Source organism: Budorcas taxicolor, chromosome 15, assembly GCF_023091745.1.
Source record: "Budorcas taxicolor isolate Tak-1 chromosome 15, Takin1.1, whole genome shotgun sequence".
NCBI lineage: Eukaryota > Metazoa > Chordata > Mammalia > Artiodactyla > Bovidae > Budorcas > Budorcas taxicolor.
Window position 1 is genome coordinate 60,373,178 of NC_068924.1, and position 24,427 is coordinate 60,397,604.

Here is a 24,427-nt window from a genome sequence, read left to right on the forward strand (position 1 = left end):
TGAGGAGGGGCTCTGAGCTTCTGCCCCAGACCCTTCCAAGAGATACCCTGTGAGGACTGCGACATCATCAGGTTTGGAGACCTGCAGGCAGTGTAGACTAGGTAACTCACCTGATTTTCCTTATTGTTGGCAGCGTTATGATAGGCTCCATTAGCATAATGCTTTCCATGCCTCATTCAAATACCTTCACAAGAATGCTGTCCTTTCTTAGCCAATTTATTGGCCTTTCACTTCTCCTGAAAGACGATAAGCTTGTCCCTAGACATCCTGGTCGCATTCTGACTGCTGCTACTTCTAAATTCCCTACAACTCCTCCCTTCCCTAAGCTCTTCAGTACAGCGAAGCCAGCCCTCTCTGATTTTATCTTACAATCTGTTTCTTCATATCCTTCACCTTGAAAATAACAAAAACATTTCCAACAAAAATACAAAAGTATTTAACCAAAAAAAGAATACATATGATCCCAAAAAGATCAAAATGAGGCAAAAAGTGAACATACTGCTGAGGAATACACATAAAAGTGATAAAATTATATACAGAATTATCTAATTATTAGGAAAAATGTTTACCTTAAAGAAAAGGAAGATTATACTAAGGGCTTCTGGGATGTCAGTAGTGTTCTATGGTTACTGAACATCTGCTTTATGTTTATTCATTTTGCTATACATTTATGTTTCTATATAGTGTTACACTTTATAATAAAAAGGTTTAAAATTATATACTTTCTGAAATAATATAGTCTTAAAGGGAAGAAAGGGAGCTTCTTTTTTAATAACAATCTTGTATTTTCTTGGTCTACATTTCAAATTTTTTTTGCAGTATTTTAAGAATAACTAAGTTATTATGCCTAATTCTCCAGAATCCTAATTAAGAATAGATTTCACAGGCTTTCCAAATGGCCACACAAAAAAAGAAACCAGACCATTAAAGAGTGTAAGATTGGTTATCCCGCTAAATCTTTGCTTAGCTCTATGTTGTATCTGTCACATTTTCTTCCTTTCAAGAAAATGTATATTTATTTTAAAAAAATCTACATTACATCCAGTTTATCCATTGGATAAAGCTACGTTTATCCAATCTATGTTGCATAAAATCTACATTACATTTTATGCAAACTATTCTCAAAAAAGTATATAATAATTTAGCTCAAAAGTAGGAAGACAAATATTTTCAACTCTCACAAGTTTAAAAACAATTTTAAGAATATGTATGTTTGCATTCACTGTGAGTGTTCGTTATAGGATGGACACAGATATGACACTTCAGGTCCAATCCAATGTCACTCTGTGTGAGAATGGGTCACTGTGTGTACTAGAAAATATAATAGTTAGATTACAGGATGGATACAAAACAAGGTACACTTGAAGTTTACTGCATAAAATTTAATTAAGGGTTAAAGTGAAAGTTGCTCAATCGTGTCCGACTCTTTGCAACCCCATAGACTATATAGTCCATGGAATTCTCCAGGCCAGAATACTGGAATGGGGAGCCACTCCCTTCTACAGGGGGTCTTCCCAACCCAGGGATCAAACCCAGGTCTCCCACATTGCAGGGAGATTCTTTACCAACTGAGCCACCAAGAAAGCCCAAGAATACTGGAGTGGGTAGCCTATCCCTTCTCCAGCAAATCTTCCCAACCCAGGAATCAAACCAGGGTCTCCTACATTACAGGTGGATTAAGGGTAACTCACTCAAAATAGATCCAACAGAGTCTAATTTAAATTATACTGAAGCTGTTTTAAATACATTTGGAAAAACAAATATACAGGGAATTTAAATGATTATATGATTACAAAAGATAATACTAATAATAAACTGACAAATTGCAAAAACATGCATACAAATATAATCTAGGAAATCCTAGAAGTTCCATCAACTATAAGCATCCTTTAACATATGTTTGTTACAGCTTTTAGATGCCACTATCCAGGAAACACACATAATAAAATTTAGAAACAAGACTGTAAGCACTTTCATTAGGCTCCAGATATCAATACCAATACAATGGCAACAGTATTACCCAAAATGAAAACAGAGTTGCTTTGGTTATATACTGTTGTGTTTTTTTGTGTGTGTAAATGCACTCAAGGATTTCCCACCAGACTGGGTCAAGCTAATCAGTTATTTGCCCATCTATTAAGTGCCAACTTTAAAAAGTTACACTATGTCCAGTAGGGAGCAGTATTACAACATCCATAAGACTTAATGCCAACATGAACCAGACAGACGAAAATGAAGGAAAAAAAGACTCACTTACCATAGGTCTTTACAACAATACACTGAATTTTTACAGTATTTATAGGGCTTCCAGAAAAAAAATCTAAAGCATGTTTCAAAGCAAATATAGATGATCCATAGTACCAGGGTTCCTAAAACAGGAAATCAAAATTATATTAGGCAAAGGTTTCCTTCAGCCATATTTAGTTGAATGAGTATATAATATGACTAAATGTCCTTCAGTTACTGAAGTGCCATCTTCTTTAGTTGATCAATTGGATTTGGAAGTCAGATATTCAATGACACTTCGGGTCAAGTGATTTTAAAAAGCAGAATATTATTTTATTTACCAGAGAATTTAAGTAGACGAAGGTCAGTGGATGACATAATATGTCAATCAACCCAGAGAAAACTGTGGTCAAGGACTTACAGGAGTTGTTAAACCAACCATATACAGTGTTGATATATCAAGCCCTTCTAAACAATTTGTAGGTTATACAGAGGATATGACATTCATTTCTGCATGTCAGCATGAATGAATATCTAGGGTTAATTTTAAGAATAAAAAGGCAACAGAAAAGTAGCTTGTAATGCTGGTATGTTAAGATTGATTAGCCAGATATTTACTGAATACAAGGAATGTACATGATACAGTAAAAAAAATTCTATGACCAGTCACAATATGTCAAAGGCAAAACATACTATGTTTGATATTCTAGATGTCAAAACCTGCCTCATATTCAATGATAATAACTCCACGTCAGTTCTTATGACTGAGGAAATAATGTATCACCACTTTCTTTTTTTTTTAGGCCACATCATGCAGCATGCAGGATCTTAGTTCCCAGACCAGAGACTAAACCTGTGCCCCTTGCATTGAGAGTGTGGAGTCTAAACCACTGAACCACCAGGGAATCCTAATGTATTACCACTTTTACCTGAAACATTAAATAGTTTGCCTTATGTGTGTTTACATGCAAAATTTCATTGTTTACACTAAAAACTAAATTTTTGCCATTAGAGAAAGATAACATATGAATATTCACCTTGAAATAGATATATAATAAAGTAGTTTATGTAATACAAATAACATTTACTTGAAATGTAATAAATAATCCTACTATTTTCTTCAGAGAAAATGACATGAGAGAAAATGATCTGACAGCTGGCAGAAACAAAGATATTAAGGAGATTCTGATGAATGTGCAGAAAGAAGTAAATAGGTAGATTGTCCATCATCTTAGAGAATATATGTGTCAGGAACAGAATGATCCAGAAATAGGAACAATGAAGGGGCTTCTGGTGGTCTCAAAAATGGAATGAGACATTATTGAACAGGACAGGAAAGGAAGTCTTTGTTACAATGTGGCAAAACTGAAACGTTTTCTAATATTGTGTGAAAAGGAGAACTTATAAGTGATAAACCTGGATGTTTGGTTGAGATTTCCAAGCAAAATACTGAAGGCATGTACGGCTTTCTCCTTGCTGCTTATGGTAAAATGTGAAAGAGAGGGTAGTAAACTGAGGAAGGATAAAGAAGAAAAGGAAATAAATTGAGAAAGTTAAGCAAAAAGAAATCATTACTCAATGATTTAGAAAAATTTTAGCGTGTCTAGATGCAAAACAGGTTAACATCACAAATTATTAGGAAAATGCAAATCAAAACCACAAATGAGATACAACTTCAAACTCATTAGAATGGCTATCACCCAATAAAGAGCCAAAGCTGCTAGGACATAAGAGAAATTGGAACCTCTGTGTATTGCTAGAAGGAATGGAAAATGGTTAAGTCACTGTGGAAAACACATGGGCAGTTCTTCACAAAGTTAAACATATAATTCAGCAATTCTACTCCTAGGTATATACCTAAACAATAGATACTCAAACTCCAACATTCATTACATTGTCCATAATAGGCAAAAAGATGGAAAGAGGACAAGTGCCTGCCAACAGCTGTATGGATAAACAAAATCTGCTATATACACACAATGAAATATTATACAGCCATAAAAAGGAGTGAAGTTCTGATACATGCTATAAGATGGAAACACTGCTAAGTGAAAAACAGTATGCAAATGTTAACAAAGAACAAATATTACATGATTCCTTATGTGAGCTATGTAAAGAGGCAAACTCAGAGAGACAGGAAATAATATAAAGCTACCAGGCCCTGCAGTGATGGAGTGGGAAGTTACCGCTCAATGAGTGAAGTGTTTTCCTTTGGGATAATGAAAAAGTTCTGGAAAAAGATAGCAACACTGTTTACACATCATAAATATAGCTAATGCCACTGAACTGCACACTTTTAAAAATGATCATAATAATAAATTTTGTATTATGTATTTTTGGGGCTTCCTTGGTGGCTCAGATGGTAAAGAATCCACCTGCAATGTGGGAGACTGTCAGGAAGCATTTAATAGGAGGCTTCCTGTGTGCTGTTTTGGATCTGTCATGAATCCTCTGTCCCTCATTAATTCCTGAATATTCAGGAAATAAGTGGAGTAGCAAACTACTCCCTGGGCTGAAGAATGCATTCATTTCCTTTGTTAGTTTTTCCATACGGTGATAAGTAACTATTTACAACCCTCTTCCTTTTTATGAACCATATGGTAAAAGTGATTATTTACAACCCTCTCTTTTTGATATGGATTGCCTTATGATAATCTGTAAGTTTAGACTTTTGATTTTTATCTCTGCTGAAAATAGCTACCTTGTAAGACAGTATATATACCCACACTATGTTGAATAAAACACCTTTGCCCCATCAGAGCTTGGGTCCCCCTGTCTTTCTTTCCTTCTCTCTCTCTCTCTCTCAGGCTAATTCTTTGGAGCTCAGAGGCCCACTGAGCTCACTTTCTTGCCTGGGCTTCTAAGACTCTCTCGAGAAGGCACACTGTGCCTTCACCCTCCTCGAGAAGGCGCCTGGTGCCTACGTGTAGCAGTGCAAGCCCTGTGTCAAAGGGCTTTATTGGTTTTCTGTGTAAACCAAGGAATATCAGTCTCTCTCTCTCTCTTTTCCTTTCTAATCGTCAACTCTGGACCACCAGGTTCTGGTCCATTAAAGGACCTCAAAAGGAGACCCAGGTTCAATCCCTGGGTTGGGAAGATCCCCTGGGGGAGGGCATGTCAACCTACTTCAGTTATTCTTGCCTGGAGAATCCCTGGCAGGCTCCTCTGTCCATGGGGTTGCAAAATGTTGGACATGACTGAGGAACTAAGCACACATGCATACTTTTATCACAAAAGCTCTTTATCTATGAAAAAAGGGACCAAGATCTTGAGTCAGCTGAGAAAGTTAACATAATGACTTCAATTAAGAGAATTAAGACCGGGCTACTGATAAGCAAATTTGGAAAACTCAGCAGTGGCCACAGGACTGGAGAAGGTCAGTTTTCATTCCAATCCCAAAGAAATGCAATGCCAAAGAATGCTCAAACTACCGCACAATGGCACTCATCTCACATGCTAGTAAAGTAATGCTCAAAATTCTCCAAGCCAGGCTTCAGTAATATGTCAACTGTGAATTTCCTGATGTTCAAGCTGGTTTTAGAAAAGGCAGAGGAACCAGATATCAAATTGCCAACATCCGCTGGATCATCGAAAAGCAAGAGAGTTCCAGAAAAACATCTATTTCTGCTTTATTGACTATGCCAAAGCCTTTGACTGAGTGGATCACAATAAACTGTGGAAAATTCTGAAAGAGATGAGAATACCAGACCACCTGACCTGCCTCTTGAGAAACCTATATGCAGGGCAGGAAGCAACAGTTAGAACTGGACATGGAACAACAGACTGGTTCCAAATAGGAAAAGGAGTACGTCAAGGCTGTATACTGTCACCATGCTTATTTAATTTATATGCAGAGTACATCAGGAGAGACACTAGGCTGGAAGAAGCACAAGCTGGAATCAAGATTGCCGGGAGAAATATCAATCACCTCAGACATGCAGATGACACCACCCTTATGGCAGAAAGTGAAGAGGAACTAAAAAGCCTCTTGATGAAAGTGAAAGAAGAGAGTGAAAAAGTTGGCCTAAAGCTCAACATTCAGAAAACTAATTTCATGGCATCTGGTCCCATCACTTCATGGGAAATAGATGGGGAAACAGTGGAAACAGTGTCAGACTTCATTTTTTTGGGCTCCAAAATCACTGCAGATGGTGACTGCAGCCATGAAATTAAAAGACGTTTAGTCCTTGGAAGGAAAGTTATGATCAACTTAGATAGTATATTCAAAAGCAGAGACATTACTTTGCCAACAAAGGTCCGTCTAGTCAAGGCTATGGTTTTTCCAGTAGTCATGTATGGACGTGAGAGGTGGACTGTGAAGAAAGCTGAGCACTGAAGAATTGATGCTTTTGAGCTGTGGTATTGGAGAAGATTCTTGAGAGTCCCTTGGACTGCAAGGAGATCCAACCAGTCCATTCTAAAGGAGATCAATCCTGGGTGTTCTTCGGAAGGACTGATGCTAAGATGAACTCCAGTACTTTGGCTACCTCATGCAAAGAGTTGACTCACTGGAAAAGACTCTGATGCTGGGAGGGATTGGGGGCAGGAGGAGAAAGGGATGACAGAGGACGAGATGGCTGGATGGCATCACCGACTTGATGGATGTGAGTTTGAGTGACTCCGGGAGTTTGTGATGGACAGGGAGGCCTGGCGTGCTGCGATTTATGGGGTCCCAAGGACACAACTGAGCAACTGAACTGAACTGATAAGCTCTAAATTGAACAATTTGAAAGTTCAGTGAGGGAAAATGATCATCATATATGATAGTAATTCATTACTTTCATATGAATTTATTTAGGAAATGTTAATAGAAAAAGGAGACTGGCGTGCTGCAGTCCATGGAGTCACAAACAGTTGGACACAACTTAGCAACTAAACAAAATAAAACAAAATAGAAAAAGGAAGCATGATTTGCTCTTCAAATTTTTTAAAAATAATCTTAGAATATCAAACAGACTACAAAAGTAATTTCAAATCTTTCATTCTAAAGAATGACAAAACTGTAATACAACACAGACTTAAACTTGTTTTTAACCCTCCATTTTGGGAAATGAAAAAATACGAAAGGTTTAAGAACATGCCCTTAAAATCCAAAAGATTTTTAAAAGAAAGTATTTTTTAATGATTAAAAACCTTATTTCGGTGCTGGACAACTTTGAAAGAAAGTTCTTTAATCTGAGTTGAAATTGCTACGCTCTGGAGAAACAAAGGGGTCTAATTTCTCTTTCACAAGGTTAAGACAGGTCTTCTGAAACTCAAAATCATTCATCTCTGAGTTAAATATGTCCCACTTACTGTCTGTTGTTTCATATCATAGTCTCTAACCATACTGCTTTCTCTGAATTTACTCATTTTAGCAAGACAAATATGCCCCATTGCTTAGGCAAATATCCAACCATAAATTGGCTAAATAAAGGACTAATTTAGAAGTATACAAATGCTGAGTTTGGGCCTAGGTACAAACAGTAAATAAAAGTCTAAATTTTGTCATGACACAGTTCATTACTCTTGTGAAACCAAGCTCTATCATTTACTAGCTATGCGACAATGATAGTTAATTTCACATGTCAACTTGACTGAGCCATGCAGCGTCAAGATATTTCCATTCAGTTCAGTTCAATTCAGTCACTCAGTCACGTCTGACTCTTTACGACCCCATGGACTACAGCACGCCAGGCCTCCCTGTCCATCACCAACTCCAAAAGTTTGCTCAAACTCATGTCCATCAATTCAGTGATACCATCCAGCCATCTCATCCTCAGTCGTTGCCTTCTCCCTCTGCCTTCAATCTTTCCCAGCATCAAGGTCGTTCCCAATGAGTCAGTTCTTTGCATTAGGTGGTCAAGATATTTGATCAAACATTATTCTGGGTGTTACCGTGAGGGTGTATTTGGATGACATTAACATCTGAATCCTCAGACTAAGTAGACTGTCCTCCCTAATGTGGGCAGACCTCATCCAATTCATTGAAGGTTTGAGTAGAATGAAAGGCTGAGCCTTAGACCACTAAGAGGGAGAGGAAAGCATCAACATATTAGAGATTCTGAAAACTTTCTAAAAGAGCATAACAGTGACAGGTAGAACATGACAAAAAGCAACAGTCTAGCATAGTATTTAGTAAACTATGGTTCACGGGGCAAATTTTCCAGGCTACCCCCTGCTGTTGTATACCCTGCAAACTAAGACTGGGTTTTATACTTTCAAATGGCTCAAAGAAAACAAGGATATTTTGCGACATGTTAAAACTATATGAAATTCAAATTTCAATTTTCATAAGCAAAGCATTAAGACACAGCTGTACTCTTTTTATAATATAAAACTGCATTTTAATGGTAGTGTTAAAAAGGAATGAAAGAGGACGTGACCTGCAAAACCTAAAATACTTACTATTTGGTTTCCTAAAAAGCATGCTGATACCTGGCCAACTACATGCACAGGATGTTTAGGAAAGATGGAACTTTTCTTCCTGTAGCAAGGGCTGAATCAATATTTGAGGAGGATAAAAATGGTTTAACCTTCCTGAGAGGAAGTCAGGTGAATGAAAGTATGGTGGTTGAAAATCTAAGATAGCAGCCTCCTATTATCAGGCTATTAGAAAAAGGCCTGTCCTATCTGTTTGCTCTCTGCTTATCCACCTCGATCAAAACACATCAATAAGTAAGTCCTACCTATACCCGAAGCAACCTACAGATTTAGTACAATCCCTATCAAAACACTCATGATATTTTTCACAAAACAGGGACAAAGAACTCTGTAATTTATTCTTTTTTTCTCATTTATACTTTTTAAAAATCATTATTATTATTATTTTTTTTTACTTTACAATACTGTATTGGTTTTGCCATACATTGACATGAATCCACCACAGGTGTACATGAGTTCCCAACCCTGAACCCCCCTCCCACCACCCTCCCCATATCATCTCTCTGGGTCATCCCAGTGCACCAGCCCCAAGCATCCTGTATCCGGTATCGAACCTAGACTCCACAAAAGACCCTAAACAGCCACAGCAACTTCAACAAAAAAAAGAACAGATGAAAGTATCACACTCACTGACTTCAGACTATATAACACAGCTACAGTAATCAAAACAGTATGGTACTGGCACCAAAACAGAACTATATATCAATGGAACATAACAGAGAGCCCAGAAATAAACCTACACATCTATGGTTAACTAATAAAACAACAAATAAAAAAACAAAGGAGGCAAGAACATACAATGGAGAAAAAAACAGTCTCTTATAGAGTGTTGCTGGGAAAACAGGAACAGCTACATGTAAAAGAATGAAATTAGAACAGTTTCCCATACCATATACAGAAATAAAATCAAAATAAATTAAAGACCTAAATCTAAGACCAGAAACCACAGAACTCCTAGAAGAAAACAGCAATACACTGTTTGACATAAACTGCAGCAATATTTTTTAGATCTGTCTCCTAAAGCAAATGGAACAATAGCAAAAATAAACAAATTGGATCTAATTAAACTTAAAAGTTTTTACAGAGCAAAGGAAATCATTGACAAAACAAAAAGAAAATCTACTAAATTGGAGAAAATATTTGCAAATGATATGACTGATAAGGAGTTAATATCCAAACTACATAAACAGCTTAAACAATTCAAAATAAAAACAAAAAACCCCAAACAACTCAATTTTTTAAATACACAGAAGATCTGATAGATATTTTTTGAAAGAAGACATACAGATGACCAACAGGCACAAGAAAAGATGCTCAATATGAGTAATTATAAGAAAAATGTCCATCAAAACCACAATGAGATATCACCTCACAATTGTCAGAAAGGCTATCACCAAAAAAAACACAAATAACAAATGTCAGTAAGGAGTTTGAGAAAAGGGAACTCTCATATGCTGGTGGTGAGAATGTAAACTGCTACAGTCATTATGGAAAACAGTACGGAGATTTCTCAAAAAACTTAAAATAGAACTATAAGATCCAGAAATTCCACTCCTGGATATGTATTCAAAGAAACCAAAAACACACACTTTGAAAAGATATATGCACCCCATCACTCATGAGTCAGTTCAGTTGCTCAGTCGTGTCCATCTCTTTGCGACCCCATGGACTGCAGCATGCCAGGACTCCTTGTTCATCACCAACTCCCGAAGCTTGCTCAAACTAATGTTCATTGAGTTGGTGACCCCATCCAACCATCTCATCCTGTCGTCCCCTTCTCCTCCTGCCTTCAGTCTTTCGCAGCATCAGAGTCTTTTCCGATGAGTCGATTCTTCACATCAGGTGGCCAAAGTATTGAAGCTTCAGCTTCAGCATCAGTCCTTCCAATGAATATACAGGACTGACTTCCTTTAGGATGGACTGGTTGGATCTCCTTACTGTCCAAGGGACTCTCAAGAGTCTTCTCCAACAACACAGTTCAAAAGCATCAATTCTTAGGCACTCAGCTTTCTTTATAGTCCAACTCTCACATCCATACATGACTACTGGAAAAACCATAGCCTTGACTAGATGGACCTTTGTCGGCAAAGTAATGTCTCTGCTTTTTAATATGCTGTCTAGGTTGGTCATAGCTTCTCTTCCAAGGAGCAAGCGTCTTTTAATTCCATGGCTGCAGTCACCATCTGCAGTGATTTTGGAGCCCAAGAAACTAAAGTCTGTCACCGTTTTCATTTTCCATTGCTCATAGCAGGATTATTTACAATAGTCAAGATAAGAAAGCAATGTAAGTCTCAATCAACAGATGAATGGATAAGGAAGATACAAAAATGCAATTTCGCCATTTGCAACAACATAAATGATCTAGGAGTGTATTTTACTTAATGAAATGAGTCAGACAGAAAAAGATAAATACTGCATGTTATCAATTAACATGAAATCTCAAAGTAAAGTGAATGAATAAAGCAAAATGGAAACAGACTTAGATATAGAGAATAAACTAGTGGTTACTAGTGCAGAGGGGCTGGGATAAGGGAAAACAGGGGTAGGGGATTAAGAGGTATAAACTACTGTGGATAAAGTAGAGAAGCCACAAGGATATATTGAACAGTAGGAAGGAAATATAGCCAATATTTTATAATAAATTTAAATAGAGAATAATCTATAAAAATACTGAATCATTGTATTATACACTGAAACTAATATATTACTATAAATCAACATGCTTTAACAACAAAAAAATAATACTAATACTAAGTCCTACCTACTCACAAGGAATTTCCATCAGGATTCTTTCCAGTTAGGGTAAAGATTTGCTAAAAAACAAAATAAGAAAAAAGTCCATTTCAGTTATCTATATTATTCAACTGGTCATATATCAACACAAATGAACAAGTAAAGATCACCAACATTTAAGAAAATCACAAGAATGAAAAAGAAGGCCCATGATGTAACACAGAACAAGTAACTCTGGAGAAATCAGAGGTAATTCAGGGAGGAAAAGAAAATAATTGTATTTAACACCTTCAGAGATATTAGGTAAGATACTGTATTTAAGAGACAATGGGTATATAAAAGAGAAGAATTAAAAGAACAAAGATGACAATTTAAAGAAATTTAAAACAATGCCAGTACACCACCACCTTCCCCATATATACAAAAACATAAAATTTGAAACCAAAGTTGAAGAAATACAAAAAAATAACCCAAAGAGGGTAATGATCTCTCTAAAATGTTATAGGAAAAGACTAGTTTCTCCTATCCAAAACACACACACACACACACACACACACACACACACACACACGGGAAAACAATGGAAAGGACCCAGGGAATGCAGAGCAAGAAAAGAAAAATAAATAGATCCTTAGACACATCTCTGATGTAGAGCAGAGGTTGTGAGACTAGGGCCCAATAAGCCAAATCCTGCTCACTCTATTTTAGCAAATAAGGTTTTACTGGAACACAGTCATGTTCATTTATTAACATATTGTCTAAAGTTGCTTTTTTGCTGCAACCACAGGTCTAAGTAGTTGCAACAAGGACCATATGATCTGCAAGGCCTGAAATAATTACTATTTGGTTTTCATAGAAAAATTTTGCTAAATATTGATTTAGAGTTATATAGTAGCAACTTGGTAAAAAGTAGCTTTTAAATTTAAATAATTAAAACAAAATTAAAAATTCAGTTCTCAGTCATAGCAGCCACATTATTAAGTATTCAAACTGTCAAATGTATTTAATGGCTATTATACCAGTCAGTGTAGATACAGAATATTTCCATCAACATAGGAAGCACTACCTGGCAGGGTTTACCTGGAAATTATTATAGATCACTACAGCTATATTTAATTCCTGCTTCTAAAAGTGCTACAATGGAGGGGCGAGCAGTCAAGATGGTGAAATAGGTCACAGAATTCATCTCTCCTTACAAGTACATCAAGGATACGTCTACAAATGGAAATTTCTCACAGAGCACCTGCTGAACATTAGTGGAAGACTTCGGATACCTAACAGGACAAGAAAAATCCCCTCACAACTGGGTAGGAAAAAGACAGACAGAAAGGAGGAATCAAAAAAGAGACCAGCACCCCTGGTGGGAAGCTGAAGGTAAGGAGAGGTTCCTGCACCAAGAAAAATCACCTCATGGTGGGGGAAGTCAGCTGGGACCAAACAGCAACTTTAGGGGATCATGGGGGAACACAAAGGACACAGTGGAAGAAACCATAAATAAGATGAAAAGTTAACCCTCAGAATAGGAAAAAGTATTCACAAGTGAAGCAACTGAAAAGAAAATAATCTCCAAACTATACAAACAGCTCATGTAGCTCAATATTTAAAAAAAACCTCAATCAAAACATAGGTGGAAGACCTAAATGATACTTCTCCAAAGACATACAAATAGCCAACAAATACATGGAAAGATGTTCAACACTACCAGACAGTCAATACCCAAATCAACTATATTCTTTTCAGTTGAAGATGGAAAAACTCTGTATGATCAGCAAAAACACAATCAAGAGCTGACTGTGCCTCACGTCATGAGCTTCTTATTGTAAAATTGAAGCTCAAATTGAAGAAAATAGGGAAAACCACTAGGCCATTCAGGTATGACGTAAATCAAATTCTACATGACTTCATAGTGGAGGTGACAAGATTAGATCTGGTAGACAGAGTACCTGAAGAACTATTGATGGAGATTCATAACACTGTACAGAAAGCAGTGATGAAAACCATCCCAAGGAAAAAGAAATGCAGGAAGGCAAAGTGGTTATTTGACGAAACTTTACAAATAACTAAGGAAAGAAGAAAGTGAAAGGCAAGGAAGACATGGGAAAGATATACCCAATGGAAGGCAGAATTCCAGAGAACAGAAAGGAGAGATAAGAAGGCCTTCTTAAATGAACAACGCAAATATACAGAGAAAAACAACAGAATGGGGAAGACTAGATATCTCTTCAAGAAAACTGGAGAGATCAAGGGAACTTCATGCAGAGATGAGCATCATAAAGGACAGAAATGGCAAGGACCTAAAAGAAGCAGAAGACATTAAGAACAGATGGCAAGAATACACAGAACTATGCAAAAAACGGTCTCAATGACCTGGATAACCACGGCGGTGTGGTCACTCACCTAGAGCAGGACATCCTGGAGTGTGTCAAGTGGGCCTTAGGAAGCATTACTACAAACAAAGATAGTGGAAGTGATGGAATTCCAGCTGAATTATTTAAAACCCTAAAAGATGATGCTGTGAAAGTGCTGCACTCAACAAGTCAAGATTGGAAAAGGTCAGTTTTCATTCCAATTTCAAAAAAGGGTAATGACAAAGACTGTTCAAACTACCCTACTGCTGCTGCTGCTGCTAAGTCGCTTCAGTCATGTCCTGCCCTCATTTCACATGCTACCAAAGTTATGCCCAAAATCCTTCAAGCAAGGCTTCAGTAGCACATGAACTGAAAACATCCAAAGGTATGAGCTGGATTTAGAAAAGGCAGAGGAAGAAGATCAAATTGCAACACACCTTAGATCATGGAAAAAGAAAGAGAATTTCAGAAAAATATCTACTTCTGCTACACTGACTACACTAAAGCTTTTGACTGTGTAGATCACAACAAACCAAGGAAAGTTCTAAGAGATGGCAGTATCAGAACACCTTACCTGTCTCCTAAGAAACCTGTAATCGGGTCAAGAAGCAACAGTTAAAACCAGACATGGAACACCTGACTGGTTCAAAACTGGGAAAGGAGTACAACAAGGCTATATATTGTCACACTGCTTATTTAAGATGAAGGTATATCATGTAAAATGCTGGCTGTTTGAGTCCCAAGCTGGAACCAAGACTGCCAGGAGAAATATCAACAACCTCAGATATGCAGATGATACCACTCTAATGGGAGAAAATGAAGAGGAACGAAGAGCTTCTTTAAAACTCAACATTCAAAAAACTAAGAACATGGCATCTGGTCACATCACTTCATGGCAAATAAATGTGGAAACAGTGACAGACTTCATTTTGGGGGGGTTCCAAAATCACTGCAGATGGTGGCTGCAGCCATGAAACTAAAAGATGTCTGCTCCTTGGAAGAAAAGATATGACCAACCTAGACAGCAAATTAAAAGTCAGAGACATTACTTTGCCAACAAAGGTCCGTCTAGTCAAAACTATGGTTTTCCCAGTAGTCATGTATGGATGTGAGAGCTGGACTATAAAGAAAGCTGAGTGCTGAATCGATGCTTCTGAACTGTGATGTTGAAGACTCTTGAGAGTCCCTTGGACAGCAAGGAGATCCAACCAGTCCATCCTAAAGGAAATCAGTCCTGAATATTCATTGGAAGGACTGAGGCTGAAGCTGAAACTCCAATACTCTGCCCACCTGATGCAAAGAACTGACTCATTAGAAAAGACCCTGATGCTCGGAAAGATTGAAGGTGGGAGGAGAAGGGGATGACCGAAGATGAGATGATTGGATGGCATCATCGACTCAATGGACGTGAGTTTGAGTAAACTCCTGGAGTTGGTGATGGACAGGGAGGCTTTGTGTGCTGCAGTCCATGGGGCAGCAAAGGGTCAGATACAACTGAACTGAACTGAAAGAGCCTCTTGATGAGGATGAAAGAGGACAGTGAGAAAGACGGTCTGAAACTTAACATTCAAAAATTAAGATCTGACATCCGGTTTCATCACTTCATGACAAATAGCAGGGGAAAAAGTGGAAGCGGTGGGTTTATTTTCTTGGGCTCCAAAGTCACTCAGATGGTGACTGCAGTCATGAAATTAAAAAATGCTTGTGCCTTAGAAGAAAAGTTATGATAAACCTACACAGTGTATTAAAAAGCAGAGGCATCGCTTTGCCACCAAAGATCACCGTAATCACAGCTATGGTTTTTCCAGTGGTCATGCACAGATTTGAGAGTTGGACCATAAAGAAGACTGAGCACTGAAGAATTGATGGTTTTGAATTGTGGTGCTGGAGAAGACTCTTGTGGTGCTCTTCCTGGACTGGAAGGAGATCAAACCAATCAATCCTGAAGCAAATCTGTTCTGAATATTCATTGGAAGGGCTGATGCTGAAGGTCCAATACTTGGACCAACTATTACAAAAAGCTGACTCACTGGAAAAGACCTTGATGGCAGAAAAAACTGAAGACAAAAGAGGGAAGGGGCAGCAGAGGTTGGTTGGACAACATCACAGACTGAAAGGACATGAATTTGAGCAAACTCTGGGAAATAGTGGAGGACTGAAGCTTGGCATGCTCCAGTCCATGGGGTCTCAAAGAGCTGGACAGGACGGAGCAACTAACAACAACAAATGGTAAGAGTATGACTTTCGTATATTTTGGATTACAGCCCTTTATCAAGTGTGTCCTTGCAATTATCTTCTCCCAGTCTGTGGCATCTCTTCTCATTCTCTTGATACTGTCCTTCACACAGCAGAAGTTCTTAATTTTGATGAAGCCCAACCTGTCTACTCTTTCTTTTATAGATGATGTTTTTGGTGTATCTAAAAAGTCATTACCATCCCCAAGGTAAGCTACATTTTCTCTAATGTTATCCTACTTGAGTTTCATAGTTTATTTTACACTTATGTATGTGATTCATTCTGAGTTAATTTTCCTGAAGTAAAGTCGGTGTCAATATTTATTTACTTGTTTATTTTTGCATGTATATGACTGACTGTTCCAAAGCAAAGACTATCTTTGCTCCACTGTATTGCTTTTGCTCATTTTGTCTAAGATAAGTTCCCTATATTCATGTGGGTCTATTTCTGGATTCTGTATACTGCTCCACTAATACTTTATAGTAAGTCTTGAAGTCAGGTAGAGTCAGTACTACATCTCTGTTCTTCAATATTGTGTCTGCTATTCTAGATTTTTTGTCTTTCCATATAAACGACAGAACCAGTCTGTTAATCTCCATGAAATAATATGATGGGATTTTAACTGCGAGTGCATGAAATCTATGGATCAATTATGGAAGAACTGACACTGAAAATATTGAGTCACCTATCCATGAACATTATCCATCAGAGGGCAGACAAAATGGAAACCACAACTTCAGAAAACTAACCAAACTGATCACTTGGATCACAGCCTTGTCTAAGTCAATGAAAGTATGAGCCATGTCATGTAGGGCCATGCAAGACAGACAGGTCATGGTAAAGAGTTCTCACAAAATGTGGTCCACTGGAGAAGGGAATGGCAAACCACTTCAATATTCTTGCCTTGAGAACCCCATGAGCAGTATGAAAAGGCAAAAAGATAGGACACTGAAAAATGAATTTCCCAGGTGCACGATATGCTAAGGGAGAAGGGTAGAGAAATATCTACAGAAAGAAGAAAGAGACAGAGCCAAAGCAAAAACAATGCACAGTTGTGTATATGGCTGCTAATAGAAGTCAAGCCTGATGCTGTAACGAACAATATTGAAGAGGAACCTGGAATAATTTAGGTTCATAAATCAAAGTAAGTTGGAAGTGGTCAAACAGGAAATGGCAAGAATGAATATTGACATTTTCGAGATCAGTGAACTAAAATGAACTGGAATGGGCGAATGGACGAATTTAACTCATGACCATTATATCTACTACTTTGGGCAAGAATATCTTAGCAGAAATGGAGCAGCCCTCATAGTCAACAAGAGTACAAACTGCAGTACTTGGGTGCAGTCTCAAAAATGACAGAATGATCTGTTCGTTTCCAAAGCAAATCATTCAATATCACAGTAATTTAGTCTATGTCCCAACCACTAAAGCTGAAGAAGCTGAAGCTGAACAGTTCTATGATGATCTACAAGACGTTCTAGAACTAATAGCAAGAACAGATGTCCTTTCCATCACAGTTCAGTTCCGTCACTCAGTCATGTCCAACTCTTTGCAACCACATGAATCGCAGCACGCCAGGCCTCCTGGTCCATCACCAACTCCCGGAGTTCACTCAGACTCACGTCCATCAAGTCCGTGATGCCATCCAGCCATCTCATCCTGGGTCGTCCCCTTCTCCTCCTGCCCCCAATCCCTCCCAGTATCAGAGTCTTTTCCAATGAGTCAACTCTTCGCATGAGGTGGCCAAAGTACTGGAGCTTCAGCTTCAGCATCACTCCTTCCAAAGAAATCCCAGGGCTGATCTCCTTCAGAATGGACTGGTTGGATCTCCTTGCAGTCCAAGGGACCCTCAAGAGTCTTCTCCAACACCACAGTTCAAATGCATCAATTCTTCAGCGCTCAGCCTTCTTCACAGTCCAACTCTCACATCCATACATGACCACAGGAAAAACCATAGCCTTGACTAGACATACCTTAGTTGGCAAAGTAATGTCTCTGCTTTTGAATATACTGTCTAGGTTGGTCATAACTTTTCTTCCAAGGAGTAAACATCTTTTAATTTCATGGCTGCAGTCACCATCTGCAGTGATTTTGGAGCCCCCCAAAATAAAGTCTGACACTGTTTCCACTGTTTCCCCATCTATTTCCCAAGAAGTGATGGGACCAGATGCCATGATCTTCGTTTTCTGAATGTTGAGCTGTAAGCCAAACATGGGAAGTCAAGAGATACCTGGAGTAACAGCCAAATTTAGCTTTGGAGTGGAAAATGAAGCAGGAAAAAGGCTAACAGAGTTTTGCCAAGAGGATGCACAGGTCATAGGAAACACCCTCTTCAAACAACACACGAGACAACTCTTCACATGAACATCACCAAATGGTCAACACCAAAATCAGATTGATTATATTCTTTGTAATCAAAGATAGAGAAGCTCTATACAGTCAGCAAAAATAAGACCAGGAGCTGCCGGTAGCTCAGATCATGAAATCCTTATTGCCAAATTCAGACTTAAATTGAAGAAAGTGGGGAAAAGCACTAGACCATTTGGGTATGACCTAAATCATTTGATGATTTAGTGCAAGTGACAAACAGGTTCAAGGGATTAGATCTGATAGACAGAATGCATGAAGAGCTATGGACAGAGGTTCATGACATTGTATAGGAGATGATGATCAAGACCATCTCCAAGAAGAAATGCATAAAGGCGAAATAGTTATCTGAGAAGGCCTAACAAATAGCTGTGAAAAGAAGAGAAGTGAAAGGCAAATGATAAAAGGAGAGATGATTCCACCTGATTGCAGAGTTCCAAGAAAAGCAAGGAAAGGTAACAAAGCCTTCTTCAGTGATTAATGCAGAGAAATAGAGGATAACAATAGAATGGGAAAGACTAGAGAGCTCTTGAAGAAAATTAAGAGATACCAAGGAAACATTTCACACAAAAATGAACACCATCAAGGACAGAAATAGTATGGACCTAACAGAAGCAGAAGATATTAAGAAGAGGTGGCAAGACACATAAAACAACTATACACAAAAGATCATCATGACCCAGATAACCATGATGGTGTGATCACTCACCTAGAGCCAGACATCCTGGAATGTGAAGTCAAGTGGGCCTTAGGATGCATTACTATGAACAAAGCTAGTGGAGATGATGGAATTCCAGCTGAGCTATTTCAAATCCTAAAACATGAGGCTGTGCAAGTGCTGCATTCAATATGCCAGTAAACTTGGAAAACTCAGCAACGGCCAAAGGACTGGAAAAGGTCAGTTTTCATTCCAATCCCAAAGAAACACAATTCTAAAGAATGCTGAAACTACCACATAATTGCACTCATCTCACACGCTAGCAAAGTAATGCTCAAAATTCTCCAAGCCAAGCTTCAACAGTACGTGATCAGAGAACTTTCAGATGTTCAAGCTGGATTTAGAAAATGCAGAGGAACCAGAGATCAAATTGCCAACAATCATTGGATCATTGAAAAAGCAACAGAGTTCCAGAAAAACATCTACTTCTGCTTTATTGACTATGCCAAAGCCTTTGACTGTGTGGATCACTGGTGGAAAATACTTGAAGAGATGGGAATACCAGACCACCTAACCTGCCTAATGAGGAATCTGTATGCAGGTCAAGAAGCAACAGTTAGAAACGGACAGGGAACAACAGACTGGTTCCAAATTGTGAAAGGAGTACGTCAAGGCTGTATATTGTCACCCTGCTTATTTAACTTATATGCAGAGTACATCAGGAGAAACACTGGGCTGGAAGAAGCACAAGCTGGAATCAAGATTGCCGGGAGAAATATCAATAACCTCAGATATGCAGATGACACCACACTTATGGCAGAAAGCAAAGAGGAACTAAAGAGTCTCTTGATGAAAGTGAAAGAGGAGAGTGAAAAAGTTGGCTTAAAGCTCAACATTCAGAAAATTAAGATCATGGTATCAGGTCCCATCACTTCATGGCAAATAGATGGAGAAACAGTGGAAACAGTGACAGACTTTATTTTCTTGGGCTCCAAAAATCACAATAGATGGTGACTGCAGCCATGAAACTAAAAGACCCTTGCTCCTTGGGAGAAAAGTTATGACCATCCTAGACAGCATATTAAAAAGCAGAGACATTACTTTGCCAACAAAGGTTTGTCTAGTCAAAGCTATGGTTTTTCCAGTAGTCATGTATGGATGTGAGAGTTGGACTATAAAGACAACTGAGCGCCTGAGAATTGATGCTTTTGAACTGTGGTGTTGGAGAAGACTCTTGAGAGTCCCTTGGACAGCAAGGAGATCCTAAAGTCCATCCTAAAGGAAATCAGTCCTGAATATTCATCAGAAGGACTGAGGCTGAAGCTGAAATTCCAGTACTTTGGCCATCTGATGCAAGGAACTGACTCATTAGAAAAGACCCTGATGCTGGGAAAGATTGAAGGCGAGAGGAGAAGGGGACAACAGAGGATGAGATGGTTGGATGGCATCACCGACTTGATGAACATTAGTTTGAGCAAGCTTCGGGAGTTGGTGATGGACAAGGAGTCCTGGCATGCTGCAGTCCATGGGGTCGCAAAGAGATGAACACGACTGAGCGACTGAACTGAACCGATGATAATGTTGTACCAAAGATTATATGTTAACTTCAGGAATGCATTGGTGTACATCTTCCTGGATTGTAGTTAAAGCTGAAAAACAATTTTTCACCTTAGAAAACCAAAGGCTGAAGTAAATAGAGTAGAAAATAAGCGAATATGTAGTAAATAAATCCATAGAAATTCAATATTTGTATACTTCAAAGTTTTCAGAGCAGCAAAACTGTCTAAGAAGTTCCTATTTGTTATTGGAGTGCTTTGTCACTTTCTGTTTTGGTCTTCTTGAGTACTTACTTACTACAGGGCAATAGTAACATATTGTTCACTGTGATCATTTTAATTGATATGTTGTTATCTATGTGTTAATCTTATCTCCTCCAAATGAGAACAATTTTACTTTGCCCTAAAATGACAAGTTTAGGTCCAAGCAGATAATAAACCTTCAACAGCTACTTACTGAATGATTGGCATCACAGAATTATACTGGTGAGACTGTAAATGAAGGCACCTATAGCCTGATCAAGCTTTCCAGTTGATATATTGTTAAACTGCAACACTTTTTTTTTCTGAACATTTTTCTTTAAAAAACAAAAACCTACCCAAACGAAAAACTCGAGTCACTATGTAGCAATATAATCTCAGAGAATCAGCCAAAGTTTTTACAAGTCACTGAGATTTAAAACAATTCAATGCAAGAGTTTTGATGAAGTTTTGATGCATTTTATTAGTATCATAGATCACTGTCAAAATCAACAATTAGTATTAGTGCAAGCATAACTTGGGACTCTTTTAGTTTACACATCTGTCAATCATGAACGTCTTCAAAGATCACTTACTCCAACCCCCTACTCCAGGCCCAGCTCAAAATTTTGAGAACAAAATTTAAATCCAAGGATTCATGGCTTTATTCGAAAATCTACATGTAACCTTTTTACATGTAAAATGTAAAATTTTTTCATCATGTAAAATTCCTATTCTAATAAACTCTGGATTCAGAGTTCACAGATCACTTGAAAAAGAAAGCACATACACATCTAATTCTTACCAGTTTTTCGGGTTAAAAAAAAAAAAACACTAAAGTATTGTGTTATTTGCAGCTGCCTTAACAGCAAACGACAATTAAATGTGTGAACAAGGTTGTCAGAATAACACTTATCATTCACACCACTTATGGAAAGGCGCTCTAAGACTTCCAGAAGCACTAATTAAAATTAACGAAAGCAACTTACGGGGACGTGTCAAGAGAGGTACAGTTTATCATCTGCTGTTTGAAACAGAGGGAAATCAAAAAGCCTCAAAGCTCAAGAGTTTTTACTCTAATGTCTAAATCCAACCCAGCTGCCACCGGCACTGAGGAACCGAGCCCAGGGGCTGGACAAGCTACTCACTAATGTAAGAGTTTCAATTCCTTCCATGTTACCCAATTACTTAGAAAAAGACCTGAAGAGGATGCCGGAAAAGCCTTGGATGGGGGGCGGTATACTGTTTACTACGGAGAGGAGCAAAGTGCAGGGTCCTACTGAAAGTTGCTTGATATACCCCACCACCAGCCTTTTTTTTCTTTTTTTAACTCAACGTGAATGAAGACACTCAAAACGAGAAGAACGTTAATGATATTACCCACCTCGAGCCCCAAAGAACCCACGAAGAATCTCGTCCAGGACTCAAGTGGCTCTTTCTCACCTGGGCCTTGCAGAAGTCGGCAGTCCTGACGTAAACGCACTTTTCAGCAATACGCCTTCCAATTGGTTGACTCGGGAGGGAGCCCTCAGTCCTATTGGCTTCAAGAGTCGAGGAGGCGGGAGTTTGGGGAAGACTGTGACAGGCCCGTCGGTTAAGCTCCCAGAGTTCTCATTGGGTCAACGCGGGAAGCCCCAAGATGGCGGCAGCAGGGACCTGCGGCACCGGCACCCGGAGTACTGGGTCTATGGTGGCGGCGGCCAGCACGAACAACGTCACTAGCTTCCAGCGGAGGGGTCCCAGAGCCAGCGGTGCCGACAGCGGCTGCTCTCGACTGGTGTCCATCGCGGGGACACGGCGGTCGGTGCGGAATGGACAGCTGCTGGTATCAACCGGGCTGCCAGCCCTGGACCAGTTCCTAGGTCGGTTCAGAACGGAGATCTGGGCTCAGCAGAGGGAAAAGAGGGAGGGGACCTGCCGGGGTAGACATCCTGACCCCACATCTGTCTCTCACCTCTCAGCATTCGGACTTGGAGAGGATGGCCCAGTCTAATGGAGGGGAGGAAGGGTTGCATGGAGACTTTAAATGCTGTTAATCAGATCTGATTTTGTGCTCCTACTTTCTACTTTTGGTGCCCACCAGCCTTTTTCTCGATTATGACAGGAAACCTACATGCTTTGCATTCCTAGTTCAGGGGAATCAGAGACGATTTGGCATTCATCTAGGATCCCGTCCCGGTCTTTGAATGCATCCTTATGTGAATCCCAGATAGCCCATGGTTTGGGCTAACCTACAGAAGTTTGTATCACTTGAGACAGATGGGAATAAATAGAAGATGCTGAAAAAAGTAACGTCCCCCCTTTCGCCGCCTGACTGCTTATCTCCTGGTTCTGAATCTTTAAACTAATCATATTGACTTAAAAAGAATGTATGTTAGAGCTTAGGTGGATCCAAGTAATGAAAGCCTGTCTTTGACCTTAACAGACGTACCCAGTATCTGCGTTAAATATATGTATATTTGTTTTTGTTATTTTTCTATATATTTTGCTGCCCAGAGTTACATCTCAAACGATGTTTAAAATTATTTTACATTTTAACGAGAAAAAGACGTCCAGATTTTAGGCTTTCCAAAACCTCTGGAATTTTTCTTGAGAAGGCTTGCTAAAGAATATGCTTGATTAATAACCATTATGTTGAAAAGACTGAACAGATTAGATAGGTAGGACAAAGCTGCTGTGTTAATAAAGCTTGTAAAGTAGTTAATTCCTATCAGAATGCTACTTTACTAAAATTGGTCCATGTTTGTATTTCATAATTTTATTATTGTAGGGTGAGATGTGTCAGTTAAGTCTTGTACACTTTCATAAAATATTACAAATGCCGTTGTTCTTGTACTTCCCTTGTCATTTTCAGTCTGTAATTTTTTTCCCCACGGGTAGACTTGTGAGATAGGTTTAGCAATAGAAAGGCCAATGAGAAAGAGTATGGCTTCTTACGTCTGTTACTTTATGACCATAACTGGATCCTGGTTATTTCTACATAAATTTAAATAATAAATTTGAATGATTTCCCTTAATTGTTTCAACTCTGTTGCCTTCCTAAATTGCATGATACTATAAACAGAAATGATTCAAAATGTCTAGTTGGCAAATATTTATTTCACTTGTGAGTTTAATTTGGTGTCATCTTGTATTTAAATGTAAAACTTGGAGGCTGTTCCTAGTCCTTTTTTTTTTTTTTCTTTTTTGATAACTCAATAGAGATATGTAACTTCATTCACTGATCCTGAAACTCTCCAAACAAAAAGGTCACATATTCTAACATTACGTCTTCAGTTCCTCATTTGAAAAACAAAATGTAACTAGCACAGTGCCTGGTACTTATAGATTCTAAATAAGTTCTTGGTTTAAAGAAAAATAATGTGTAGGAAAAAGCGTGCACAGATTATGAAACATGTAGGATGGAATTACATGTTTCAGCTCTAAAATCAGATTCGGCGACTAACATGAATAGAGTCACAAAACTAGTGACAGTCTGGCTGCCCTTCAGGCTCCACATTTAATGCTCTGCACTATGCTGCAATTGCTTCAAATTTTTGAGAACTCTTTTCAGATGTTTTTAACCATTTATTGCATCTAAGCCTAAAGATTTAACTGTATAGCCTCTTAAAGCACCCACCAGAAAGGTGACCCAAAGC

The 24,427-nt window shown here is 38.6% G+C and overlaps 2 protein-coding genes across 7 annotated transcripts in view; one reads left to right on the plus strand and one right to left on the minus strand.

Annotated features, from left to right (window-relative positions):
* IMMP1L (inner mitochondrial membrane peptidase subunit 1) overlaps nucleotides 1-22,262 on the minus strand; it is an 87,478-nt gene extending 65,216 nt beyond the window's left edge. For 2 of the 6 annotated variants that reach the window (XM_052652514.1, XM_052652509.1), the window contains exons 1-3: nucleotides 22,174-22,262; nucleotides 11,411-11,462; nucleotides 2,258-2,369 (exon numbers count right to left, since the gene is read on the minus strand). The gene's annotated coding sequence lies outside the window, so the exon portion shown is untranslated. The remainder of the gene's footprint in view (nucleotides 1-2,257; nucleotides 2,370-11,410; nucleotides 11,463-22,173) is intronic. The other 4 variants (XM_052652510.1, XM_052652512.1, XM_052652513.1 and 1 more) reach the window with 4 other exon arrangements.
* Nucleotides 22,263-22,428: 166 nt separating this feature from the next.
* Nucleotides 22,429-24,427, plus strand: part of ELP4 (elongator acetyltransferase complex subunit 4) — a 237,646-nt gene continuing 235,647 nt past the window's right edge. Inside the window, exon 1 of the mRNA XM_052652866.1 lies at nucleotides 22,429-22,651. Within this exon, the coding sequence (XP_052508826.1) occupies nucleotides 22,429-22,651 (223 nt within the window). The remainder of the gene's footprint in view (nucleotides 22,652-24,427) is intronic.